The sequence below is a fragment of the Medicago truncatula genome, chromosome 3 (assembly GCF_003473485.1).
Source record: "Medicago truncatula cultivar Jemalong A17 chromosome 3, MtrunA17r5.0-ANR, whole genome shotgun sequence".
Taxonomy (NCBI): domain Eukaryota; kingdom Viridiplantae; phylum Streptophyta; class Magnoliopsida; order Fabales; family Fabaceae; genus Medicago; species Medicago truncatula.
The window spans coordinates 53,035,740-53,062,503 of NC_053044.1; the positions used below are offsets into that span (position 1 = coordinate 53,035,740).

At 34.4% G+C, this 26,764-nt stretch overlaps 6 protein-coding genes across 6 annotated transcripts; 2 read left to right on the top strand and 4 right to left on the bottom strand.

Moving 5' to 3' along the window:
• Positions 1-2,485: 2,485 nt before the first annotated feature.
• Positions 2,486-6,001, top strand: LOC11436059 (adenine nucleotide transporter BT1, chloroplastic/mitochondrial). The gene is made up of 3 exons (XM_003603370.4): positions 2,486-3,246; positions 4,688-4,849; positions 5,224-6,001. Exons 1-3 carry the CDS (start codon positions 2,680-2,682, stop codon positions 5,695-5,697), a joined length of 1,203 nt encoding a protein of 400 aa, XP_003603418.1. The 5' UTR covers positions 2,486-2,679; the 3' UTR covers positions 5,698-6,001.
• Positions 6,002-6,589: 588 nt separating this feature from the next.
• On the bottom strand, positions 6,590-12,979 carry LOC11426766 (cellulose synthase A catalytic subunit 1 [UDP-forming]). The gene is made up of 14 exons (XM_003603371.4): positions 12,896-12,979; positions 12,490-12,685; positions 12,215-12,399; positions 11,679-11,790; positions 11,403-11,598; positions 10,480-10,746; positions 10,038-10,383; positions 9,809-9,946; positions 9,600-9,725; positions 9,064-9,276; positions 8,653-8,917; positions 8,291-8,487; positions 7,643-7,993; positions 6,590-7,559 (listed from the first exon to the last, which is right to left on the bottom strand). The coding sequence occupies exons 1-14, from the start codon at positions 12,977-12,979 to the stop codon at positions 6,972-6,974; spliced, it is 3,264 nt and encodes a 1,087-aa protein (XP_003603419.1). The 3' UTR covers positions 6,590-6,971.
• A 973-nt stretch (positions 12,980-13,952) lies between these two features.
• LOC11436060 (protein OVEREXPRESSOR OF CATIONIC PEROXIDASE 3) lies at positions 13,953-17,323 on the bottom strand. The gene is made up of 4 exons (XM_003603372.4): positions 17,074-17,323; positions 16,607-16,969; positions 15,432-15,749; positions 13,953-14,462 (listed from the first exon to the last, which is right to left on the bottom strand). The coding sequence occupies exons 1-4, from the start codon at positions 17,242-17,244 to the stop codon at positions 14,322-14,324; spliced, it is 993 nt and encodes a 330-aa protein (XP_003603420.1). The 5' UTR covers positions 17,245-17,323; the 3' UTR covers positions 13,953-14,321.
• A 1,081-nt stretch (positions 17,324-18,404) lies between these two features.
• Positions 18,405-21,291, bottom strand: LOC120579467 (uncharacterized). The gene is made up of 2 exons (XM_039831838.1): positions 20,948-21,291; positions 18,405-20,587 (listed from the first exon to the last, which is right to left on the bottom strand). Exon 2 carries the CDS (start codon positions 20,572-20,574, stop codon positions 19,738-19,740), a length of 837 nt encoding a protein of 278 aa, XP_039687772.1. The 5' UTR covers positions 20,575-20,587; positions 20,948-21,291; the 3' UTR covers positions 18,405-19,737.
• Positions 21,292-23,120: 1,829 nt separating this feature from the next.
• Positions 23,121-24,966, top strand: LOC11428825 (uncharacterized). Its single transcript, XM_003603374.4, has 3 exons — positions 23,121-23,389; positions 23,502-23,733; positions 24,521-24,966. The coding sequence occupies exons 1-3, from the start codon at positions 23,136-23,138 to the stop codon at positions 24,818-24,820; spliced, it is 786 nt and encodes a 261-aa protein (XP_003603422.3). The 5' UTR covers positions 23,121-23,135; the 3' UTR covers positions 24,821-24,966.
• A 1,068-nt stretch (positions 24,967-26,034) lies between these two features.
• On the bottom strand, positions 26,035-26,364 carry LOC11436616 (linoleate 9S-lipoxygenase 1). The gene has a single exon (XM_024779067.1). The coding sequence runs from the start codon at positions 26,362-26,364 to the stop codon at positions 26,035-26,037; it is 330 nt and encodes a 109-aa protein (XP_024634835.1).
• Positions 26,365-26,764: the final 400 nt, after the last annotated feature.

Sequence of the window (26,764 nt, forward strand, 5' to 3'; positions counted from 1 at the left end):
TTGAAAGTTTAAACTAATCGTTACTTTTAGGAATGGAAATCACGTCATGTGGTTATCAAGTTCACTATTAAAATTAATAATTTCATTTTAAAAACTTGTCGATGAACTTTGTGGAATTTTAACATCCCTTCATTTGACTCTGCCAAGTAAGTAGTAATCCAAATTTTTGTAGGATATTATAAATTAAGCTAATACTTCCTGAAGAGCACATATATATTTAGTTTCCAATGTGAAATAAGAGTGCGGCGCTGCACGAGTTTGAAAGGGATTTTGTAGCTTATAAATAAACAAACAAAAGAAATGACCCACCAGGATCTTAATGGAATATGAGAAAGCATGCAAGATCCTGTTCATGCGTGAGCTCCATTATCGACGGCTAATTAGTGGTATTCTTTTTAGCCAATATTCAATGTATTGTAAAGTTTTTAATCAAGGATTTGAGCTGAGTGAAAGTGAGTTTTGATTTTAATTTGTGAGTCTGCGCCTGTTTGTTGATTTCAATTTCAGTTTTTCCTTGTCTTTGTAGTTAGTGTTGAGTTTGATTGTCAATTCTTAAATAAAGAAGGAGGTTAAAAAATAATAGCTATTGAAGAAATCTCACATCATTTAGTGTGATGAAGCAAGGGGAAGACCAATGTTAGATATAAAGACCTAAGTTCTTTGTTTTTAGATGCATTAGTCAGTAGCACTTTAACTTATATCTAACTTAGTTTAAATATTTGCTTTGTGATTGTGATAGTGTGGTTGTACCGGAGCATTGGAGTGAGAGTGAGAGAAGTCTTTGTGTCGTAAAAAATTTCACATAGTAAAATTCTTTGGTTTTATAGACAACGGTCATGATTTTTCACCGATTTTAGAATTTTTCACATTATATTCTTATGTTGTGATTATGCTCATTTTTCTTCTTCAGCCCTGTTACTTACTAACCATCAAAGCTTCACAAGGTGTGAGAACTTCTCTAATATGTCACGCAACTCAATGCTAAGAGCATCTATGATGATAGTAAATTTAAAAAGTCGTTAAATGAGTTCCATGTATACAATAAGACTCATCAATATATTTTTTTATAATGAAAGTACTTATTGAGGATTCAATGATTTCAATGGTGGGAAATTAAAAAGAGTCGTTAAATAAGTCTACTGATGTGTTATGTGTATTTAGAAAGAAAGAAAAAAATTGAAAAAAATCACATGAATTTGAGATGGCGAGATTTCTTATTTTGATAACAATACCCGTTAGCTATTGATGAAATAGAGTTGTTGTTATACAGTTGTACTGATATGTACCTATTTTTCTTCTTCTTTCAATTGGGGTTCTTGATAGATTGAGGTAGTTGTTAAGTAAAAGATTTTCATTAAAGAAGCTCTTGCTAACGAGGATTGTCGGGACACTCTTTAAGGATTCTAAAATAAAAAAAATTCCACAACAAAGTCAAATGTTTTAATTATCAATGTATTAATTATTACACAAAATTTTATAAAAAAATTACTACCATTTAAAGGTCTTACAAAGTCCCTCAAAATAATGTTAATTAATGTCACTTAGGAGTTAGGACACTCTTTAAGATGGATTGCACTTGTGTGACATTAATGTCAGATGATATTGGTCAATTCAATTGTGACACGTGATAATACAATTTTTTTAAACATAAAAGATTGTAAGAGAGAAAAAATAGTTGAATTGATTTATATTTCACTATTAAATTAGTCAATATTGTATAACATTCTCGCCTTAATGATACACAAATGAAGTCCGATTAAGATTTGTTATGAAAATTTGTCCAATGAATACATTGAAATTGTCAAATGATCGGTATGGAAGAGGAGAAAAAGGCAAGAATGTTGGGAACTGCATGTACTCCCTCCGTCTCAAATTATAAGTAAAAAAAAAAACTCATTTTTTCTGTCCCAAATTATAAGCAAAAAAGACCAACTTTTATCATATTTAATTATGTTTTTTCAAAAAATTATCTTTTCCAAAGAAAAATTAAATGTAAAGTGCATTCAATTTGCTCTGTTTTTCATTTTCTCTGTAATCATCTATCAATGAAAGTTGTTTTTACATAAAACTTATTTCAAAGATGACACAAAAACTATATTACAAACTATTATGTTTTAGTTTTTTTAATAAGTGATTTTTAAAATGCAATCTCCTTCATGAAAATGTGGGGATTTAGTTCAAGTCAAACACGAATATATGAAACACATGTCGGCACGTGCTTGGTTGAACTTAGCTTCGAGTTCACTTTGATTTTCTTACAATGTCAATCACCCAAACATAAAGTTTTTTTGTAAGAATTGTATCAATTTTTTTTGTTTGTTGAAGAAATAGAATTGAATCAAATCCTTGCCTTAAGAAAACAGTATCAAATTCTAATTCTAATTTTTATTTAACAAACTTCTCAAAAAAAAAAAAAAAATTAATAAATTAATTACTAATTAAGGGATTAAAAAAAATGAAAAAGAAGGTATGGATTCGGTGGCACAGCAAACACTACACAAAAAGGGAGCAAATACCTCCTCCTCCTCCTCCGCACACAAAAAACAAACCTTAGCATTCAATTAATTTCATTTCATTCCATCTTAGTCTTATAATGAATACTTTCACCTAGTCACTTTGTGCTGAGAAAAGGAGCATACCTTTATCATACATAACCATTCAAAACCTCTTTTTCTGTTCATGGGTAGGAACAAAATCCAACTTTTTGATGACAAAAGAGATGTGTTTTTCTCTGTTTCTAATTTATTTTCTCAATCTCATGAGTATTACTATTATCCTTGTGGTTTGTTTGCTAGTGTTGGTCAAGTCGGAATAGGTTTTGGTGTTCCACAACCAAACCCTTCTGATTCTAATTCCCCTGAAAATGTTGATGACCCTAAATTTCCTTTCAGTGAATTATACGTTAAGTATATTCAATCACTGTTGAAATTCGAGCCTAATGGTGTTACAGGGAAGGGGGAAGGTGAAGAAGTTGTTAAGGTGAAGAATAAAAATGGTGGGTTTAAGCTCAAGATTAAGATAAGGAATCCTTCTATTAGGAGGTTGTGTAGTGGAGCAATAGCTGGTGCAATTTCTAGAACCACTGTGGCACCTTTGGAGACTATTAGGACTCATTTGATGGTGGGAAGTAGTGGTCATTCTACTGCTGAGGTTTTCCAGGATATTATGAAAACTGATGGATGGAAGGGTTTGTTTAGGGGAAATCTTGTTAATGTCATTCGGGTTGCTCCTAGCAAGGCCATTGAGGTAATGCATCGTATGCTTTTGTTTTATTTATCCCTTAATGATAGCATTTGATACTTGGTTGTTTTCAATGGTGTTTTGATAATGTTGCTGGATTACATGATTAAAGATCTGTCCACCATATCGAAAGTCTATGATATACTAACTGCAATTTTGATTAGGGATTATTAATTGGGTAGGGAAGCCATGATATCATATTTTCCAAGATTTCAAGGACAGTCACAGCTAGCTTTATATCCCAAATATTCTTATCGTTTTAGAACTTTTTAGAATTGCCAAAATGGATTTAATGCACCAATGCTCGGTATAATTTCTGTATTGGGACAAAATTGTGGAGTTAAGCAGGTTTTGCTAGGAACATGTGTGCAATGATATCCACCCTTGTGATCTATCTAGAGCCATGGACAAATTGTCATGCTATTTAGAGGAGCAAATAGAACTTTAGATTGGCTAGCTCAGTTCTCTGACTCAAAGGTACTAACTACTAACCAACGGGACTGTCAAATTCGGCTTGAAGAATTGGCGGGAATAGCTTCTCCGACTTGAGTTTCTGTTTCATTTTCTGGGTCTTTGAACCCTTTCAATGTTGACAAAAAAAAAAAAAAACAAGTTCTTTTATTAAGAAAGACAAATTGAGTTTTTGAGCATTTGCTGATTTACTATGATATGCAACTGCAAAAGCCATCATTTGCTGATTTTCCTTCAAACCTGATTCTGGTATATTGTTTTATAATTCTGTATTAATGGGTTCATTTACGGAGACAACCTCTCTACTTATGTTGGAAGCCCCTTGCACTAGATTACCCTTCAGCTGTTTTCATCAATAGATCTACTCATTGACAATTTGTGCAATTATTTATTTCATGTCATTGTCTTCTTTCAACTGTTTACTATAATAGTAGTGAGTTAGTTAGGTCATGTTATACATTTAAATAAAATATAGGGTGGATGCACCTTAGCTGTATGTGTTAGTGACACACTAGCTTTAGATGATATTTTGCATATTTTGGCCATGGTCCTTCCTCTTTGAATGCTCTCCGTGACAGATAGTTGGTTTTATTGCTTTGAGAATTCAATTACTTCTTAAGTTTTATTTCCATGCCTTACATTTCCCTGGCCCTCTTTTAATTCTTTAGTGGTTTTAGGGCTTAAGTTTCTTAGATTTATATTGCTAGAGAACTTTCATATGATAGTGTTTTGTTCTTGTTTCTTGTTTTTTAGGTGGGGGTCTTAAATATATAAATGGCCCATCAGGTAAGTCAATGAGCAAGTATGTCTCTTTTAGTCTGTGCTTCAAATTTTCTGCACGTTAACTTGCTAATTAAATTTATAATAGTCAGCCAATGAGAAAAGCATTAATTATCTACTCTGGCAATAATAAATGAATTTGTAGTCTACATCGTAGTTATTCTTTATCTCAATTTACTTTCGCCTATTTCTACAGCTATTTGCTTATGATACGGTAAACAAGAACCTATCCGCAAAGCCTGGAGAGCAGTCCAAACTCTCAGTTCCTGCATCGTTGATTGCAGGTGCCTGTGCTGGAGTCAGTTCAACTATATGCACGTATCCGCTTGAACTACTCAAGACTAGACTAACTATCCAGGTATGTATATATAATGAATCTGTTTGGATTGACTTATTTGAACCTATCTGCTGACATAACTTGTGAGACTTTATGGAAGAGTTTCAAGAAACAGTTTATGACATATCCATAAGTTGTTTTCAGTTTATTTCTTTAATCTCTCCAAGATAGCTTATATGAAAACAGTTTGACTTTATTTTATCTTTTGTTATAGAAATAGCTTATAGTAAGCACTTATATGGTACTTTAAAATAAAGTATTTATGCTAGAAGCGCTTAATTAAACTGTTTATCCAAACAAGGCCTATATACATAAGTTTGCTTTTCCATATTAATGTTTTAGCATCGTATTTGAAAATAGAAGGTGAAACTTAAGCTTGACTAGTGATATTGCAGAGAGGTGTTTACAATGGTCTCCTTGACGCTTTCGTGAAAATAATTAAAGAAGAGGGCCCTGCAGAACTTTACAGAGGCCTGACACCTAGTCTTATTGGAGTTATTCCATATTCGGCTACCAATTACTTTGCCTACGACACTCTGCGGAAAGCATACCGGAAAATTTTCAAACAAGAGAAGATCGGCAACTTTGAAACCCTTTTGATTGGTTCAGCGGCTGGTGCTATTTCAAGTACTGCAACTTTTCCACTTGAGGTGGCTCGCAAGCATATGCAAGTTGGAGCTCTCAGTGGAAGACAGGTCTACAAAAATGTGGTTCATGCCCTTGTTAGCATACTAGAACAAGAAGGGATCCAGGGTCTATATAGAGGGCTTGGACCTAGTTGCATGAAGTTAGTGCCAGCCGCTGGAATCTCTTTCATGTGTTACGAAGCATGCAAGAAGATATTGATAGATAATGACGAGGAGGAATAGGCTGAGTCAATTGTTTTTGTTTCCACCAATGCCAAGTTGCGGAACTGCTGCATACTTTTTTGATACATTCGTCATTTGGTTAACTTATTTTTGGTTTCTCTTGTTTTACTGGATTTTTTTTCAACCCCTCTGAGAATGGAATGTTGGTTTTTTGTTTATTTATGTTGCTGCCAGGCTTTTCATTGTGTCTTGGCTATACATCTTCAAGTTCAAAATCTACTTTGTAATCCTGTTCTTTTTGGAAATTGACGGTAGACTACTCACCAATCATATTTTATGAAGTTGATTTTTGTTGAGCAAGGTATTTCCAATTTTTCTCTCTAGATTATTGTACAAGTTCATAAATACACATGAGAAGATAGATTTAAGTATGAAATTTGTTGTTAAGAGCCCGACGTTGCCCACAGGGCACCCAAAATATCAAAAACGCACCTTTTATACTGTTCAGAAGTTATTTCCGATCCCTTTTGAAGATATCTTCTGCTCATTAATTTTCGCAAGTTATGTCCTGATCTGTCGTGTGTGTGTGTGTGTGTGTTTTGACACAGATTTGGTAACTAAGAAAAGGTAAAAAACTGTTCAAAGAGTGGTTTTGTCGTTGGAGTAATTCTCTCACAAATTGTGTCTTTTTTCTGATAATCATCAACACAATTGTTTCAATATTCTTTTCATATCTGTATTTACTAGCAAATTTTTTGCAAGTGTTCTGCTGTTTGTTAAAAAAAATTGTGAAAGCTTCTAAAGAAACAGTTTTTTCTTTGAATAAATACATTTAGAAACAAGATTTATTTACAGTATTATAGGTGTCTTTTTCCACTAAAAACAAGATAAAAATTGATATTTAAATGACAAAGGAGTCCATGATAAGGTTCTGAAAGATGAGAAAGAGACATTCATGCAAATTAAAACATTAATCTTTGTCACCAACACAACTCTGATCATCAAGACATTATATCAAAATGTTCATCACATGCGAGACAACACTAGCTCACAATAGAAAAAACCACCAATCATCACAATGCACCTTGTTTGCTTTAACTATATTCTTGTCATAAACAAATTTTACATTACGTGGACAAAAGAATTTAAACTTGTAAATAAATAAACAATAGAAACAAGAATGCTATGCAGGTTTATAACTTAATCCCCGTCCTATTTTTCATGCATTAATAGGACAAACTCCATGCTGAATTCTTGTTTATATACACTAGAGCAACCTTGATGTCTCTAAATCAAAAAGGAGATAATAAAACAAAATGAATCTTCAAGATAAACTAGCAGTTGATACCACACTGACTATTGGATGATGATTTGTTGGGATCAGAGATGAAGGGGTCAATCCTCACCCACAACAAAGAGAATATAGAAGCAAGGAGAACGGCCCAGACAATAACAATAGTTGGTGTGCGATTCGATTTCCCCAAAAGACCCTTCAAGAAAGGGTATAAATGAGCAATGACCCATATAGCAAAGAAGAGCTTTCCAAATAGTGGACCCCAAGATTGGTAACCACTGTTTATGGCAAAAGACACACCAGCCACAATACCTATCAAATTCACAATAAGTACTGTTGTAGGAGGGATAAGAAGTGATGTCCATTTGAACACGTATAGCTCGGCAAAGTCCCCGTCTTCGTCATTTGCCTTTGATGTAACGGTAAAATTTGTGTCAATCCCTGCAAGCACTTTGAGAAGCCCTTGGAACACGGCGAAAAGATGTGCAGATGTTCCACCGATAACCCAAAACTGCTCGTTTCTCCACCAGTCTTCTATACCAACACCACTCCACCTAAGCTCCAGAATTGAAGTAGTGAAAATGGAGGTAAAGAGGAGAATAAACCACATGCTTGCAAAGTTACTTATCTGCATAAGATTAACAAAATGTCAAGATCCAGAATCAGTAGTTAGAAGGTTAACAGCCAGAAATGAGAGAAGAAATCATTTACCTCGGGAATAATAAATTTGTTTGTGAGAAGACAAAATGCAGGAAGCACACAGTACGCAAGCAATGGGATTGAGGTAAAGGGGTAGATAATTGTGTTGATATAAGCCAGCCTCATGAGAGGCCTCATCCTTCCATTGTAGCCATACCATAAAGGACAATGCCTGCTAAGGAAGATCTCTATTGAACCCAAGGCCCACCGAAGCACCTGATTGAGACGGTCTGAAAGATTGATGGGAGCAGAACCCTTAAATGCTGGACGAGGTGGCATGCAATAGACGGAAATCCAACCACGTGCATGCATCTTAAACCCAGTCAGGATATCTTCAGTCACAGAACCATAGATCCATCCAATCTGGGGAAGTCAGAAAATGTTGATTAATAGCTAAACAAGCTACTCATCAGTTTAACGTAGAGTTTAATTTTGATACATTGTGGGTGTTAAAAAGTTTTATGCTGTCAGCAAATCAGAACCAATATCTAGGAGACTTTAGAAGTAGTTAAGATTAGAGTCAAAAAAATCTAATGATCTGATGATTTTGATTGATTGAACGTGTCAATATTCTCTAGACAGACAGTGTATATGAATTGAATAATTTCTTTATACCAAAGGACGAGAATTAAAAAACACAACGTAAATACACATGCTCACCTCTTTGCCCCATTCTGTCTTGTCTTCATAACCACAGCTGATAACATGGATTGCTTCCTTAAGAAGAGTTGTAGAATTGGTTGAAGGTGGAAGGCCACCTTGCTCCATGAATGTGGCAGCAATAAAAACTGGAGACTGTCCGAAACGCTTCTCCAAGCTCTTCTGAGACATTAGTAGTGACCTTTCATCATCATAACCTGCCAAAAGACATTGTGATATCATTTTTTTAGACAAATCTAAGGATGTCTACAACCAGGTTACAGCAAACAACTTTCTTGCATGAAGTAAACATTTTAAATTCTGAACACATGAAAAACCGTATATGAGGGAGTTAAATGAGATATGTTTTCATAAAAGCTTACCTTCGACACCCTCCTCTATATCCTCCATATTAAATATAGGAATGGTGGATTCAGTTCTTTTAACTCCCCTCTTCTTGTCACCGTACTTCTTATTCCCACCCTTTCCTTTCTTTCTAGAACCCCAACAACTCTTAACAATAATGTTAGGTTCGAGATCTTCCTCAGTCAAAACAGGATCATAACCATACAAAGCTTGCCTATTGAAACAGCAACCAGTTCCCACATAGACAGGGCCCTGAATACCATCCTGGCCTTTCAAGTTGATCTGGCAGATGAAGTTTTTCAAGTTTAGCGAAAGCAGTTGGAGTGTAATGCAAGGAAATAAAATATTTCTTTCTTTTGAAAGGGCCAAAAGAAAATAATTTTTTAATTACAAATTGGCAATATTACAAAAGAATAATGAAGACCTACATCGAAGAAGACAATATTGCGATTGGCATATCGATCGTGCAAATCAATGCCATCAAATCTCTGCGGAAATTGAACATAGCATGTCTTCTTTCCGTAAGCAGGATCCATCATGAAACACATAGCCTCCTTAAGAGCTTTGCTATTATTGAAATAATGATCACAATCGACATTCAAAAGATATGCACCGTTGGTCAAGACAGCAGAAACTCGAATCTACATCACACAAGATAAACCAAGGTTAGATATGTTCGAAACCTATCTTTCTGATAAATAAAAAGCACAGCCATCGTTTGATCGACTAGCACAATCATTCACATCCTAAAGAAGCTTTAGAAATTTGTTAAACATTGCCTATAATTGTACTGTGTTGACTCACAGCACCACTTGGCAGGTTATTTTTCATATAAATTCAGCTTTCTGACATAATCTTTCAATGAGAACAAAACAAAACACGGGACAGGACACAGCCATTAAAAGGAAAATAAACCAGACAACGCCATGGAACACATAATATAAGAAGTTTCAATAGGACAAACCAAAGCATTCATAGCTCCAGCCTTCTTGTGATGTTGGAAGCCTGGTCGCTTTTCACGAGACACATAAACAAGCCTGGGAAGTTCATTGCCATCTGTATCAAGCCCTCCACTATGACCTAAAAACACCTGCATACCACAAAATAATATAACTAAACTGAAAATAACAATAATGGTGGCGGTTCTGCGGATTGTGGAGAAAATCGTAATACCTGAATCATTCCAGGATGATCCCTGGGATTATTTCCAGGCCAAGGAGTTCCATCCTGCATTGTCCAACCTTCCTCTGGCATCTTCTGAGCTTTGGCCACATAGGCATTGATCCTTACTTTGAATTCTTCATATTGTCTCTGTTAAGCACAAATATCCATATTTAATATTTCTACATGTCTAGAAATAAATATTGAACTGGAAATGGAAACATGATGCTTCAAAAACAACCTTCATTGCTCGTCGCTCCTTAACAAAAGAGGGTTGAACCTTGTCCTTTAAGTAATCAATCTTCTGAAGAAAATAAAATTCAGGTGCTCTTGGCTCAATACTGTGTTTTTTGCAAAAGGGCACCCACATCTTTGCAAACTCGGCTGTTTCAGATAAGGCTTCAAAACTCAACATAGCTGAACCATCATCAGATACATAGCAAGAAACCTTGTCGACAGGGTAATCAACGGCAAGTATAGACAAAACAGTGTTTGCAGTTACAATAGGTGGCTCTTTGAGAGGGTCCACTGTACTGACAAATACGTCAACAGGAGCCAACTGTGATGGCTCTCCATCACGATCATATCTACACAAGACAAACTAAGATTAGTGGAACAGAAAATGTCGCATCATGGCTAAACCAAGCCAAGTCCAACAGTAAAGGAAACATAGCAATCCAAACCTTATGGCAAGCCTCTCCAGATAAGTCTCACGGTTAATGGGAGACCATTTTGGAAACTGATCCAAAATCCAGGAAAATGCAAACCAAATCTCACAGATAACTGAAGTCAACCACAGTGGGTAAGCATCTTTTACCGGGTGAGTTACACGATATTGCAAGAAGAAACCAAGAACTATCAGCCGGAACACGATGACAACACGATAAGGGGTCAGCTGAGATGAAGAAATAGGTACAATCCGACTCATAGGTTGTCGAGCATCATCAACCCTGTCAAAAACAGAAACAAAGGGCCATTTTAACTTGAAATGAAATTCAATCCGAGTAAATATTTAAAGTAAACTCAACAGAAATTTCGTAAGCACAACACCCAAAACAAGTCATAATGAGAAACATACATAACATTAGGTTTGCTAAAATTCAAACATAACACAACCAAAAGTCCACCCAAAAAAAAAATACTCCAAGCCTACACTCTAGATAAAATCCCTAACATCTTCAACCCTTTCCTCCCATAACATTAACATCTCCATCTTCATTAATCTCCTCCATCCAACTTTCTCCATCATCTACAGGTACAGCTGAGGATGCCCTACTACCACCTCAGTATGCAAATAGATGACCAGAGTCACATCATGACCCAAAAAATGTCCCTTTTGGTTAAAAAATCCCATTCTCAATCTGATCTTATTAATTGTGATTTCAAATGTGATCCAACTCTTGAAGAGGTAACAAGATCAATACACTCTATTGCTTAGATAGCAGTCTTGACAACCATGAGAAGGAGGATAAAAATTGCTTTGAACACTTTCCGTAGAAAAATAAATTGAGCCTCTAGCATAAACAAACAATGAATGCTCTCTGATACCTCACACATATGATTAGCTGTTCATTAAACATCAAGCCAAACAGAATAAGTGGCTTACATTTGAAGTTCTTCTCCATTAGAACCAGTCCCTTCAATATCTCCTCCTCCGCTTTTCCCATCAGCATATCTACCGGTCATCTGTACCATATTTTTCTCGTGCTTCAGCTTCCAACCTTCAACCCTTTCCTTCCAGTCAACGTTTCCCAAACCATATGAGTTTAAGTCCTTTGATGGATCCACAATTCTCACCGGAACTGTAATATCAAATATACAGTCAATTGTAAAATCACAATAATCTAACAACTAAATAGCACAAATTCAAGTTACACTATACCTGGTTGCCTTGGATCGATATAGGGAAGTGAGTGAGCTTTCTCAGATGGGCCCAAAGGACCAGAAGTAGTTCGGACAGATTGATTATCAGGTGTAGGGATCTCGCCAGACATCTGTCAATACTAATTGTCAGTGAAAGATAAATAAAAAATGTATGCACAATTTCATGTAATGCACAGTAAAATATACTCCTAGACAGGAACATAAAAAACATGAAATACATAGAATAAAGAAAAAGTTCATATGCCCCTGGGAGCTTAGCTGAATTGGTAGGGACATTGCATTATATATGCAAGGATTGGGGTTTGAACCTTGGATACCCCACTTGTTCACCTTAAGAGGTGAATTTCTAGTTACTCGGCTACTTGACCAAAAAAAAAAAAAAAAAGTTCATCTTAACACTTTTTTATGGTTGTTATTCACTACATCTCAAGGATATAAAAAATAAAGACAATATGCAGACAAAATCTAAAGTAAGATTCAGAAATGTAAACATGTTTAGAAAGCCTAAAACAGTTAATAGAATCAAAGGATTACAGTTTGGCCATTGGTGAGAAGAGGAGGTTGCTGATATTCGCGTCTAGAAGATGAAGCTGATCTGTCTGAATCATCCCACTGTCTCCTTGACTTATTATTATTATTATTTCCTTGTCGATAATTGAACTCGTTCTCGATATCATCAACATCGTCTTCTTCATCGTCTCCATCCACTCTAGGACTCCCTGATCCAGATTCATCATTTAAAATCAAAATCAAGACACATAATAATAGATCAGACACATTAAAAGTAACTAACAAACTAATTAACCAACCTCTGAGCCTTTTGTATCTAGTTTTGCATTGAGGACAAGATTTATTGCCTTCTTTTCGCTCATATTCATAACAATCTCGACAAACAGGGTAACCACATTCATTACAAGCCACAAACACATCACCGGTGGGTGTTGTTCCAACATCCTCACCACATATATGACAGACTTGTCCATTCAAATTCTTCAATGGTTTCGGCTGTAAGATATCATAAACAATTTTACATTAAAATTATAAACTTATATATTATGATATCTGAATTATAACATGAATCAATCAATTTCTGATAAAAAAAAAAAAAAAAAAGTTGAAGATAAAATTGATAGCAATCTCGAACCAACCAGATCTGATCTAAAGTTGTAAGTAAGAAAAAATCAGTAGAATGAAATGAGAAAGTAAGAAACTAACCCCGCTGTCGGCAGAATCGTGACGAATACGAACAAGCTCGTTACGATTGTGGGAGCCAGCAACCATGCCGGAAGAGGCTTCCATGTTGTGACAGAGAGTGATGCAGATCAATAGAGTTCAGTACAGTACTCGATCTGCGTTCAGATATATAGGAAAAGCATTAAAATCTTCGCCCACTCAACACGCAATATTTTTCGTACTTTCCTATCTCATTTCACAAAAACAACACACACTCTCTGATAACAACGAGTGTTTGTGTTCTGTTTTATTGTTATTATTGTTTTACCGGTTGGACTTGTTTTCTCGGTTCGAGTTACGAGCTGTTTAAGATCTATTTTCCCCGGTTCAGCTCACTGTATATTGACTTATTAAGAGAATCACCAATTACATGACTACACGTGTCGATTGTTTTGAGTGAGAAACGACGGCTTGTGATAATTAGCATGACGAATATTTACTGAGGTGGCACCAGCTGTCTGAATTAATACCGGTTGTTTCCGGTTTTCTTTTCTCTGGCTGTCGGTGCCTATCGGTTTAGTTGAGATGTACTTTATCACAATCAAATTACATATTTGCCCTGTTATTACATGCTTATCATATCTCATCATATTATATATAATGCTCTCAACTATCATAATCTTTCGTAATTAATTATTTTCTTTTTTCTGTGCTAAAATAACCATTTTCCTTTTTTTTATCTTCTTAATTTTGCTTTGTTTATTACCTTTGTTGTGTTGTATTTGTGATTGTTGTCTTTTCTGTGCGAAAGTAACTATTTTCCTTGTTTATTACTCAGGATGCTTTCATATAAACGCATATTGAGTCAATTATGAATCTTATTTTACGGTTCCACATTCAACACTTGGAACTATTATGAGTGATTATTTAATCCAGCAGTGATTCTTTGCACTCAAATTTTCCTCGTTTACGACAACGATCACAATAAATGCTTAGAGAGAACCAAAAAAAGAAAATTGCTATTAGCCTACGACAATAGATGCTTACAAATTGACAGCCAATTTTTCTAAATCCACATTTTGTCCTTTTCGGGCTATAATTAAAAAGGAAATGATGGGTTGATTTTTTATTATAAATAAATATTTTGATTTTGATACAAGCAACGATGAGAATACCGCGGACACAGCCTTTTGCATGGAAACATCTTTTGCCAATTTGCAACATTGCGTAAAGCTTAAAAATAAATACGAGAACATTTGGTGTTTGACATTATAGCGGACTCTTTTTTGAGGGAATTTGATAATTGGTGTTGTAATCAACTTAATAATCACCATCAGCGGTACTTCAACTTCCTTATATAACTCACCCTCAAAGCGTGATCAATGCTGGTGAAACATTTTTTTTCATACAACTGAAAAGATTTCTCATATAGCTTGCATCATTAAAAACAACTAAGAAAATAAAATCTTCAACTTGTTTCATTAGCAGACTGCTGGTAAGGAAGACGATGTTCTGGAACCCCCTCCTCGGCACGTTTGTCTTCAAACCACTTGATAACAGTTCTCCGCGGAATGTTTGAAACATGCACAATATTACTAATCATTGCATTCTGCATTGTAATTCAAGGCAGACAGGTAAGGATGTTGAAGTTAACAAGTTGTGAAATAAGGAGAATTGCAGAATTATCATATACCAAGACACATGCTTGTCACTTTTAATGCTATAATATGCAGCGATGGATGCATATAATGTTTATTAACTTTCAATATAATATAGGCACAAAGAGGCTTTGTCTAACATGGACAAGCAAAATAGTCTTACATCATGCACACGTGTCATTTCCATCATTAGATTAAAAAGTCACATCATATTTCGTTTAATTTAATAGTGAGATTTATTGGTTCAATGGTGGAAATTAGCTTACGCATGATACAAGACTTGGTCTCATTTGTGCACTATAGAATTGGCCGCACAAAGAAGCGTATAACATAATGGTTGACATCATGGGAGGAGTTTATCTTAATTACATAATAACTGTAAATCGGATATTGACCAATTATGTACAGTTATATATATAATCAAGATTAACAACTCTTATATCTCATGCTCTCAACCGATACTAAATATATCACATGTCCCCTTACATGACATTTACCCCATTTAGTTTCAAGTCGTCCACTATATGACACTTAGCTTGAGGACCGAGAACGAGAGCAATTGATTAACATGTATTGCCAGTCTTGGATTTGTTGTCTCAAAGTATAAGTGCAGTAGACTAGCGTGATATTAAGCATGAACATAACAAATAATCATGAAACACAGTGAAAAGCATACATGATGATACAACTAGGCATCTTAATTGTTTTGCATAAAACCAGAATACTAATGCAAGCATCATTTACTTTAAGTTTCTCAAACATAACTTCTGATTTAAGAGGGAATTGCTGCCGGACTAGAAAAATGGAGTATATTAAATAAAACAAGTAGTTAAATAAGCCGATGAAGATTTTACTAGTTATGTATGGATGATTTAGCACCATAAAACTTGTGATATTGAAGTATGGCAAGTTTAACTTACAGTGGGCCGCTTTGATCTCATGTAAACTCTCTCCAGCGTGTCAAGTTGAGCCTTTTTCAATCTCTTTCGAGAAGACCAATTCTGTTGCATGTCATGAATAGGTAAGTTAGACTTCTTCGGTCCAGATTCTGCATGAGCATGATCTGCACTTGTTTCTTTATAAAAAGAATCTCCGGGCGTAGTTTCAGGTGATACTGCTGATGGTTTAGGTTCATCAGGAATCGATAGGCTCAGCATCAGAAGACTCGGGGGAGGGTTACGAAGCAAATCAAGAACAAGAGCTCTATCAAGACAGAGCTCGGCAGCAAGAGCTTTTATCTGCAACAAATTGGAAAGACGGAACTGAGAAATGAGTCTGGAAGTTAACATTAGGGATTTTCTCCACTCTTTAATATATTAACTAATATATTTGCCTTTAATCAGGACCCCGACCTGGTTAATCAATCAACTTTACTTTTTCTTGTCCCCGAAGGAGTAGTGTAGTGGTTTGGATAGGAACGCCAAAGAAGTTCTATGCAGGAGGTGTAGGGTTCAATCCCTCCTACTAGCATTCCTGTTTTCCCGAACTAACTAAACTAACTAACTACTAACACTCATCTGTTTAAAAAAATCAAATTTACTTTTTCCTTCTCCTTATCAATGAATCAGGTCATAGGAAGCTTCATTCTATCAACTACGACAAAAGGCCAAGTCAAGGAAGCAAATCAGAATGTGTTTCATATTACTAACAGTATTTCGAATAAAAAGTTTAAGCGAACGGTTTCCTTTTTTTTAACAAACATTTTGGTTTCTTAATCACGTGTCTTGTATGGTGTTACTCAAATGCAGATCATACAGGTATTTGAAGTAGGTGAGAAACAATAGCACTTAACCTCTTCATACCATAACTAAGTAATCCTATTCCTATCATCTGATACACTTAGTTGTGGTGCAAAGAATACACACGTTTATAAGCTCACACTATATAACTAATTGGTCTAAATATTTTTCCTATGTAAATCAATCATAATTATCAGATTATTAAAAATCTTTAACTTCAATCGTAACTACTTTTAAAGTCACATATATGATTTGTTCATGCTTGTTTAAAGGGTACAACTTTTTACGCTAACAAACAATATGTCAAGATTAAACTCAACAAATTAGGCTAAAAATAGAAAATTCAAAAGGCTTACACTTAGTTTGCGGCGTCCAGTTTTCAATGCTCTAGCCAACATATTTAATTGCCAAGTTCTAAGCTTCAGCGAATTCTCATTTCCATCACCGCTACTTTTCTCTACATCATTATCACCTTGTGTTTCGCTGATATCTGTGTTCAACAATTCAGCATCAAAATCACCCAACACACCTTCCAACTCACGTTCTAACAAAGCAAAATCTTCTTCACTTATCTCGTCGTCCTCATCGCTATCATCTTTAGACAAATCATCATCGTTTTTGAGATCTTCTTCAAGTTTCTTGAATAGCAACTCAAAAGCATCCTCCTCCTCCTCCTCCTCCTCCTCTTCATTCCCCTTGGTAACATGAGTCAATTTTTTCTGTAAAAATTAAAAAGCATAATATAAATTAGACAATTGTGAAGTATGAATCATTGAGTTGTATTGGCTTTGGAATTGGAATAATATTGTTGAAAAGAGATAACCTTATTGTTTTTCTTTTTGGAAGAGGCGGTGACAATTGAAGAGTAGAGGTTTTGAGAGCGAGAAGGAAGAGTGAAGGAGAAGAGAAGAGGTTTTCGCTGCAAAGGAGAGGATTGGGTTCCTCTGACTGTGACGAAACGGGTATATGATAAACACTGGTTCGCGACGGCCATTTTTCTCTGTTTGCACCACGATGATGATGGGGTTTTGAAGGTTTGGATACTTTTATCATCAACGATTTATAAAACAACATTTAAATTCTTTCAAAAACAACAACATTTAAATATAAATATTCTTCCTTCAAAAAAAAATATATATATATATATATAATATTCTTGTTTCTTCAAAAAAAAAATATAAATATTAAATTTTCTATATAAAAAAATGAAAAAACACATGATTGTCCTGAGTTTAATTGTGGTGGATTAACAGTACAATTTTGCACATGCAAATGATTTTCTCTAATACTCACAGATTAAACCTCACTCTTAAAGTCATGTATTTCGATCGGAAATAGTATCACCAATCACATGCACATACTACCAATATATTTTAAAAAGAATACATATCAACATTCTTCATATATTAAATATGATTATTGAAGTCATGCATTTCAACAATCAGCTATATCCATAAACCGTCAATATATGATATAGAAAAATTCATATCTCTTTCATTTTTCACATGTGATGGGAATATAGAGTGATCGTAAAATTTAACTCTTGATATATTTATGTATCGTGTATCTATTATTGATTAAATAATTGTTTTTTCTTATGAATAATCGCATAAATTTTTGCAACATTTTATTTTATAGACAACTTATGAAATTTTAATTTTTTTATGAATTTACCACTTTGAAATTAGAAGTGCAATATCATCAAAGTTGATTATGTATTTGGTGTCTCGTTTTTTTTCATCAATTCTTTTATAATTTCTTTTTTTTCTTTATTACTTATTTTTGTACAAATGCATAACAATATATTTTTACAAATGTATGGGTACAAAAAATTGTTACCACTCTATTTGTAAAAAAAAAAAAATGTTACCCCTCTAACTACTAACTCATATTATTATGAAAAAAGTTTAGCATTCTGAGGCTGAATTCTTTTAATCTATTTGTTAATTTAGATTTGATGTTTCATCGATTTTTAATGTCTCCGTCAATCATCCATCGTGCGTGTTTTTTTTTTGTGGTGGCTGAGATTTAAACCCCAGACCTTGCATATATTATTTATTGTCTCTACTAACTGAGCTAAGCTCACGATCACGAGGACGTGTGTGTATTGGTTTAAATGACAATTTCAATTTGTAAAATATATATATAGAAGCAGGGGCGGAGCCAGGAATTTCAACTAGTGGAGGCACTATATATATATTTTACATAGCAGGAATATATATATTAACAACAAAGTGCTAAAATACTAAGAACAAAAAACACAAATAAACACCTAAAATACTAATAGGCCGCTGGAATATATAGCAGGAAAACACAACAGCACTGCAGCAAAAGACAAAAAGAAAAACCTGCAATATATAGTAGGAAAAGAGCACCCTGCCTAAGCTCCAAAACCACAAAAACAACAAAGGTCATCACCAAACCAAAACCCAGCTGCCAACAACAATTACAATTGTCCTCTATGCGACTATTCATATTTTGGAAATATCGAATGATTTTCTCATTTTCAATCTCAATAAAAATCTCTCTTTCTATATAAGTAACTAGACAATCATCTAACCATTAATCACCCATTCGATTTCGCAACTGAGTCTTGATAATCTTCATAGCTGAAAAAGCTCTTTCAGCTGTTGCAGTTGCCACAAGTAGTATCAAAGATAACTTTAAAAGCAAATATACCAACGGATACACAATATGTCTCCTTGTCTCCACCATCTTTATACTCAAATCACCAATCCCCTCTAATTCATAAAATGCATCTTCAGAGCATACATCTACAATATAATTTTCAAGTTGAGAATCTAGTTCCAATAGTTGAACAGGAGAAAAATCTGAAGGAGAAAATTCAGCTAAACGAATCAAATTCTTCTTATCAAATGCAGAAAAGCTATCTCTTAGGTTTAAACAAGCTACACAAAGAAGCAACTCAGTATTCACTTCTGAAGAACGATTATTCAACTCTTGAAGTTGTCGATCAATCACTTGATAGAAGAATTGAACTTGAAAGTAATGTAAGTTAGAAACTTTCTCTGAGTTGCGTTTTGACTTTTTAAATGTTTGATAGGTATCATCCATATCTGGGATGACAACTTCATGATGTTCACAAAACAATGAAACTTCATCGAGCGAAGAATCTCAACCACTATCCCTTATAGTTTTTAACTTTTGTTTGGACATTTTGACTAATTTCATGGCATTAACAATATCTTGATCACTTCTTTGTAGTGCTTGAGATAACTCATGAGTAATTGACAAAACTTTTTTCATCTAGTGCAAGATGAAAATAAATTCAAAAGATTGCATACATTTCAACAAAAGCTTTGTGTCACCTCTTTGATCCGAGCTTGTTCCATCTTCCTCAATCATGTCAAGCACATCAATCATAGAAGAGAATAAAGAAACTATACTAAGTAATGTACCATAATGTGAACTCCATCGAGTATCCCTCGCCTTCTTAACCCCGATTTCTTTATTCAAGCCACGCCCACTAGTTATTTTTTGCTACTTTCAATGCTTCCTCTACCTTTTTAAATTGACTTTCACGAAGAGCATCTCGACGCTTACATAATCCTCCAACAACATTAGACAAATTAGCTACTTGATTAAAAAATGATGCAATGTCAGAATGTTTTTTTGCTAATGTCACAAGAGCTAATTGGAGTTGATGAGCAAAACAACGAATATAAAAAGTAGAACAATTTTCTTTCAATATCAAGCTTTTGAGACCATTATATTCACCTCGCATGTTGCTTGCCCCATTATATCCTTCAATATGTTGCTTTTGTTTCATTAGATCTTGACAGTTTCTCAATGCTTGATTATGAGCGCTGTTTACACTTCCGACATGGACTTGGAACTTGTCACTTTTTCTCCAATTTGTAAAACCTTCTGTTATAAAGGCCTCGCCACTACCTCTATGTTCTTTAAGATGTGATCTCATGAGATAACAACATAAGCAATATGCTGCATCTTCCTTTTGACTATATTCCAACCAACCGCCATATTTTGAATACCATTCCAAATTAAACTTACGAGAGGAATCTCCAAATTTTGTAAGTGGAAAATTAATCTCTCTTGGTTGACAAAGGCCCTTTTGAAAATAGTATCTCCTAATTTTCTCTCTATCACTTGGATGATAATCTAAAAGTCTTGGCCTCAACCCATGATCACTAGGAAGCTTTCCCAAATCCAATTCTAACCATCTTTTTTTCAAAGGTGGACCCAATTGTATACTTTCACATTCATCAAGTGTTTGAGGATTAGGATTAGGAGTTGATGATTGTTCTGATTCTGAAATTGGTTTGTAAAATCTCTTTCTCTTCATTGAATGTTTACTGCTACAAGTTACAAGTTTATTGATCATAGCAGAATCAATTTATAATTCTAAAAACACTACTTTTTTTATAAGTTATAACTACCCTATAAACACTACTCATGAGTACATAAAAATCATAGGAAATCAATCATAAAAAGAACATAAAAACATCAACACAAACACTTAAAGCAATAAAATAGTAGTAGAGTTTAAGATTGTTGAATAATCCCAAATAATCACTTATCAAACCCTAACAATAAAGTTTGTACAATCAACATAAATTCAATATCAACAAGGTAATAATAGATGTTAACTCTCATTACAATAATAAACAAACAAAACAAATAAGTTTAAAATCATATAAATAAGGAAGAGAGTGTACCTCTTAGATCACCACCAATGGAGGAAGAGAGAAAAAAAAATAAGGAATGAGAAGATTAGAGACACAAGAAACAAGGAAGAGGAAGTTTTATTTTAAAACAAGGATGTGGATGTGGTTGATTTTTTGATGTTGTTGAAACAGAGAGGGAGTTTGTTTGTTCACTGTGAGAAAGAGAGAAAGAAAGAAAGCGTGATTGTGAATTGTGGATGGCGGGACGTGTGTTGTGTTGGTGTGAATCAGAATTGTGTTAGTTGGGCCTTGGGATTGGGCAGTTAGGCTACTGGGTAGGAGTGTTTGATATTTTAGAAATTGTTAGCAATAGTAGGTGGGGTGTTATTAGCAGTATATATATATGTATATAAAAAAAAAAATTAGAAAAGTTTGTGCAGGCAGGAGCCCCCGCAATCATGTGAGTGGCTCCGCCTCTGTTTAGAAGTATGTATACTTTTTCTCTTAAAAAAAACGTCTGTGTACTTTCGAAAGTTTCTTCCTGAATACTACAACCAATTTTTTCATCTCAATACAAAAACAATGCATTACAATGTTCTAAAATTAACGCATTTACACCATAATAATGCATTATAGTATACCAAAATTCACTTGTTAAAGTATATTTTGTCGTCGTTTCATAGATTGAAAGTTAGTTTAGCATTAATTGGATATCAACCCTAAACTAATTGGATATTAATTTAGGGTTAATATTCAATTAATCATAATTTGATTTGATGTTAACCCTAAGTTAATTGCTAAACTAAAATTAAATATTCTAATGTTGAGACGAAGTTGAATGTGTTACTAAACACCTTATTGAGTAAGAAGAAATTAAGGGTTCAACCGCTTCTCTTTTGTCTCCAAAACTCCTTGTGCAATATCCACCAAAAGTGGCGATGAGTTCGATATCTCTGACACCGATGTCAGCTTGTCGAATATCATTGGTGACCAAAATTAATTTATGTCAATTCATATTCAATTGATCATAAATGACATTATTCATGTATTTTGTTCAAATAATAATTTGAACTGAATGATATTTTTTGTGCAAAATATTGTGTTCTTACTTCCCAAATTTCTACTTCATCTTTTCTTACATCATCAGAAAAACTTTTTTGATAAATGCCAAAAGGGGAGAGATATTATGATGGGATAGAAACCTAAGACAAGAAGAGAAATTTAAGATGGATCCAATCAACGAATAACAATAAGAATTAACCTCTTACATATATTAAGGGAGAGTTTAATTAGAATGATAATAATTAAAAAAAATCACATGTTTTGGGCCGCTTAATTTCATATATATGAGACGTGAAGAAAATAACAATGACAATCAATAATCAAACATAAGAATAAAGATAACATAATAGAGGGACAAATACATCAACATAGTTTACTCAATTCAACCCAAAACTGACCTACATGTGAGGAGAGAGAAGTTGCTCAGTCCACTATCAACGAGTCTTTACAAGAGATACAATGAAGTTATACGAAATCAGATTCAATAGCTATCTAAGAACAAACCCTACCCTTTTCCTAATTCTCAACTCAAAAGAAGATCCTAAGAGAAATCAAGGGAGAAAACTTATACTCTACCTCTAATAAAATCTCACTACCTAAAATGTTTGAATGTGTTTTCTAACCAAAGAATCTCACCTAAAGTTTATCCAAGTTACCTAGAAAAACGTGCACAGATACTTCGTAACATCCAAAAAAAACAGTCAGGCGCCCTGCGCCTTTAGGGCACCTTTACATTGCTTTCAAATTAACGGTGACGCCAATTTAACCGTCAAACATCTAGTTGCGCTCCGTATCTTTCAATTTTGCTCTAGGGAAACTTATCAAGTCCAACCTTCGCTTGAACTTTTATGTTTTTTTAAAAAATTATATTTTTTTTGGAGAGATTTTTACAATTTTGGAGAATTTTTTATTCAAAAATATGAATTCTACGTATAGTTTAGAATCTAAAAGTGAAGATGAAAAACTTTTAGAGATTTTTTTTTGTGGTGGCCGGGGTTTGAACACTATACCTTGCATATATTATACATTGTCCTTGCCAACTGAGTTAAGTAAAAGGACAAATTTAAAGAAAAATAAAACGAAAAATTGATATATATTAATAAAGATAAAAAAACATATTTAATTTAAAAAAAATGCAACAAAAAAAAAAGAAGTAAAAAAACAAAATAAAGAGTACATGAAAAAAAGTAATAAAAAATTGAAGTTAATCCAAAATAAAGTATTGAAAATAAGATGGGGACACCGTGTTCCTGTTGGCACTGGGAAGAAGTTGATTCCATCGTCGAGAAGCATCAGATCTTCTTCTTCCTTCTCCATGGCAACACAAGTTGTATCTTCTAAATCACCATCTTCATCCAAGGGTTGGAACATTTCCTCAATCGCAGCACGCATCTACCTACTCATCATCATCTTCCAAGTCCCTCTCTTCAGGTACTCCCAAACTCTTTTATCTCTTCTTATAATTATTCTTACAAATTTTCATACATAAGGTTATAGCAAAATTGAGCATATTTGAATTGAAAATTTATCATTTTGATTACAGGGTGACATGCAGATCTGGTTTGTGTACAACCCCTTTACATGTAACATCATCCCAGTTAGTTGCAAGTGATGTGTTTCCTGTTCCACTTGTAAAGGGTCTTTTGTACCCTGGTGCTGCTTTAAATGGCCTCATCCACAACATGACTGTTCCTACTTGGGATAGTTTGTTGGATGTGTATAATTTGACCACCATCAAGGAAGCTTCTGCAGTAACCGATCTTCAACGCTTGGAGGTTAGATCATTGCATTCAAATTCCATTCTTGTTCTGTATTTAGAATCTGTTTGGATTAGTTTATTTGAGTTTATCTTCTAGCATAAGTACTTGTGAGAGTGTTTGAGAGAGTTCATGGAAACAACTTATGACATGTCTAATAGTTTTTTTTTTTTTCTTTCTTTTTCCAGATTGTTTCCATAAGTTCTTCATGATTGCTTATGAAAATGACTTATAGTTGTTATAGCTTACTCCCTCTGGTCATTATTATAAACAAAATTTCAGTTTTCAAGTTCGCTGAATAACTTTTCTCGATATATAAGTTATTCAATAAATCTGAAAAGTGAATTTTTGCTTATAATGTGACCGAAAAGAGTATATTTGATTTGATAAACGCTTATAGCACAAGCGCTTAATTAAGTATTTTGTTCAAACATGGTTGGTTGTGATTTTTTTTTTAAACAATTTCCTTTGAAATGGCTCATGTATGTTGAACACCCACATAGCAACTGATTATTGGATTTCAAGTTTTACTTGCATAAGCCATTTTTTCAAGGAAGGTATAATATAAATCTTACAGCAATTAGAATAGGCTGTTGATAAATTAAAGGAACAAAAATTCCTAAAACTCGCATAAAATATGCTCACTAGTTGTTTTTGTCTATTTGCATTTTGGTATACCTTCATCTGCCTTGTAACAAGTCCCTTTGGATATTTCAGCTATTTTCATTGCAGCACATATTCTATCTCCATCAGGTCTATGCTGACACTTTTCAGCTAACCTGGATATTTTTCAATGATTTATCAGGTCCTTGCAGGAAGCTACTTCGCAGTAGCAGGAGCACTTGTTGGTATTCTGAAACCCGGGAGAATGAGCATGTTTGGATCACTTCTTGTGATATGGGGACTGGTCAAAGAAGGAATTTTAGGAAAGCCAGTAAATACCGATCCTGCGAAAGCTGTCTACGTCTACCCAACAATGGTGTTTGCCATGATATGTGCCTTCTTGTCTGTAAAGTATGATATGAAGAAGGTTACTGCTAGGGCGGCCCCTGTCCGGTCCACTGCGAAACCTCTTAAGAGCTCATCAAAGTCTAAGCTGAAATAAGTGATTCTCATTTTGACATGTTAAACTTGTACGCCTTTCTTCCAAATTCCTTTTGGCACAGAGACATAGTTCAATTTTTTTTCCCAGAATTGTTAAACTTTCATTTTAGCATTAATTGATTGAGCTTTTTAATTTGTAGAAAGTAACAAAAATACTTCTTAGCAATTTCTACAAACCGGCTTTAAGTAATTGATAAAAATGGTTATTCAATTCATGTTTGTTAATGATATCAGAATAGAATGTAGATAAGATAACTGATGGAGAGGTTTTATTTATATATAAAATGGTTAATATATTTTTTTTGAAAGGAGTATAAAAAAACATATTAAATAATCAGCATGTCGTTGAAGGTTAGGGAAGCACACGTGTAAAAAAACATATTGGAAACTGATATCCTAAAGTGTTTTTTTTGATCAGGTATATGTGATGGAGGAGTTTAACTAACTCCCTAGTTCGTCTTTCATAAAAGGTTCAATGTGATTTTTGGATAAGAAGGGTTTCAATCAATAACGAGCGAGAATATTAATTAGCATTTACTAGGATCGTCCCAATTTACAGCACAAGATTATAGAAGCACATGTTTGTGAATTGCAATTTAACAAAAGAGTAATGATACATAGACACCCTTAGGTGGCAATACACCCTTTGACACCCACACAAAAATCTGACACGTAGTCACGTGGATCCCACACAAGCACACTTTCTCTTTTCTCTCCTCTTTTCTCTTCCTAATGCATGACGTGTACAAGGGTGTATGGGAATAAAGGGTGTCTATGTATCATTACTCGTAAAAAAGGGTTTAGGTTACTAAAAACTTCACTGGTATCACATGACCCTATGGAGGGGTTTGTAGCTTGAATATACATCAGAAAATCGTACGCAACTTGTGTTTCTGTCTGAAGTCTCAACACCTTTGCAATTCTCTTGAGTAAGTTTTTTTTTGTTGTTGTGTACAATGATGACAACAAGGATTGAACCTAGACACTAGGCAAGCTTAATTATGTGTTTGGATCAACTTTTTGCCGCAGCCAAGCATCTAGCACCAATTTGCTGTGAAAATGAGAAGATATCATTTGTTGCTTGGAAAAAACGTGCGCCTAGGGACTTGGTTGACGTGGAAACAAACATACGCCAAATTAGGCAAACTAGCTTCTAACTAATCTAACTAACATGTAACTAAGTTTTCTATATCTAATACAAGAACCTCAACCATATTAAATTGAGATGCTATTAGGAATCCCTATGCCAGTTCGTCCTCCTTCACTGGACTGGACCATACACGTTGCTTTGCTTAGTTTTTCATCATTGTTCATTATCACAATCCTTTTCTCAATTTCTGCAAGTTTATTGTCAAACTTCTCAAAAAGCCTCCAATCCAATGCCTTTACATTAGATGTTAAATGTTTGGTCTCTCTCTGCCCAGACAAGATTTTCAAAAGTGAAATGTCAAGAACAGCTTGAAACTGTGAAGTAATTGTCTTCAAAAAAGGCTTGTCAGGATTTTCCACAAGTTGATTGTATTCTTGAGTCCTTTTTTCAGGCATGAGTCACCGACTCAGAGTAGAACTGCTTGGTGGATAGCCTCCATATGGATAATGTCCAAAGTTGACAACAACATGGAGAGTTGAAGCAATCCATATAATAATAGTGCATCTTTGGCCACCAAGGCTCATCTTTCTTGTCACCATGATCCTCTTCCATTGCGTCATCATCTTTGTAGTAGTAGTCCTCAACCCATGTCTTGATGGCAAACCAAATATCTCGTAAGGGTAATCCTATATTAATATAATACTGTTTGGGGGGAAGTTGAGGCCTTAACAACCAAAAGTATTGTTTCCAACTCAAAAGGGAAATACATACAAAAGTGATTAAGCATAAAGTTCGACTTTCTTCGAGAGGGATCGAGCATAAATTTTGGACGGCTCCCCAAGAGGGATCGAGCAC

Bases quoted from the DNA above. Each gene is read 5' to 3' on its own strand.
- LOC11436059 (XM_003603370.4), top strand. From the start codon at position 2,680: ATGGGTAGGAACAAAATCCAACTTTTTGATGACAAAAGAGATGTGTTT. The intron at 3,247-4,687 runs GTAATGCATCGT...CTATTTCTACAG, and splicing joins CTCCTAGCAAGGCCATTGAG to CTATTTGCTTATGATACGGT. The intron at 4,850-5,223 runs GTATGTATATAT...GTGATATTGCAG, and splicing joins AGACTAGACTAACTATCCAG to AGAGGTGTTTACAATGGTCT.
- LOC11426766 (XM_003603371.4), bottom strand. From the start codon at position 12,979: ATGGAAGCCTCTTCCGGCATGGTTGCTGGCTCCCACAATCGTAACGAG. The intron at 9,726-9,808 runs GTATTACGATTT...TGTGGTATGCAG, and splicing joins ATCATCCTGGAATGATTCAG to GTGTTTTTAGGTCATAGTGG. The intron at 8,488-8,652 runs GTAAGCTTTTAT...GTCTTTTGGCAG, and splicing joins TATAGAGGAGGGTGTCGAAG to GTTATGATGATGAAAGGTCA.
- LOC11436060 (XM_003603372.4), bottom strand. From the start codon at position 17,244: ATGGCCGTCGCGAACCAGTGTTTATCATATACCCGTTTCGTCACAGTC. The intron at 16,970-17,073 runs GTTATCTCTTTT...TAATTTTTACAG, and splicing joins CCAAAAAGAAAAACAATAAG to AAAAAATTGACTCATGTTAC. The intron at 15,750-16,606 runs GTAAGCCTTTTG...AATTTGTTGCAG, and splicing joins CTGGACGCCGCAAACTAAGT to ATAAAAGCTCTTGCTGCCGA.
- LOC120579467 (XM_039831838.1), bottom strand. From the start codon at position 20,574: ATGAAGAGAAAGAGATTTTACAAACCAATTTCAGAATCAGAACAATCA.
- LOC11428825 (XM_003603374.4), top strand. From the start codon at position 23,136: ATGAAAAAAAGTAATAAAAAATTGAAGTTAATCCAAAATAAAGTATTG. The intron at 23,390-23,501 runs GTACTCCCAAAC...TTTTGATTACAG, and splicing joins TTCCAAGTCCCTCTCTTCAG to GGTGACATGCAGATCTGGTT. The intron at 23,734-24,520 runs GTTAGATCATTG...ATGATTTATCAG, and splicing joins CCGATCTTCAACGCTTGGAG to GTCCTTGCAGGAAGCTACTT.
- LOC11436616 (XM_024779067.1), bottom strand. From the start codon at position 26,364: ATGCCTGAAAAAAGGACTCAAGAATACAATCAACTTGTGGAAAATCCT.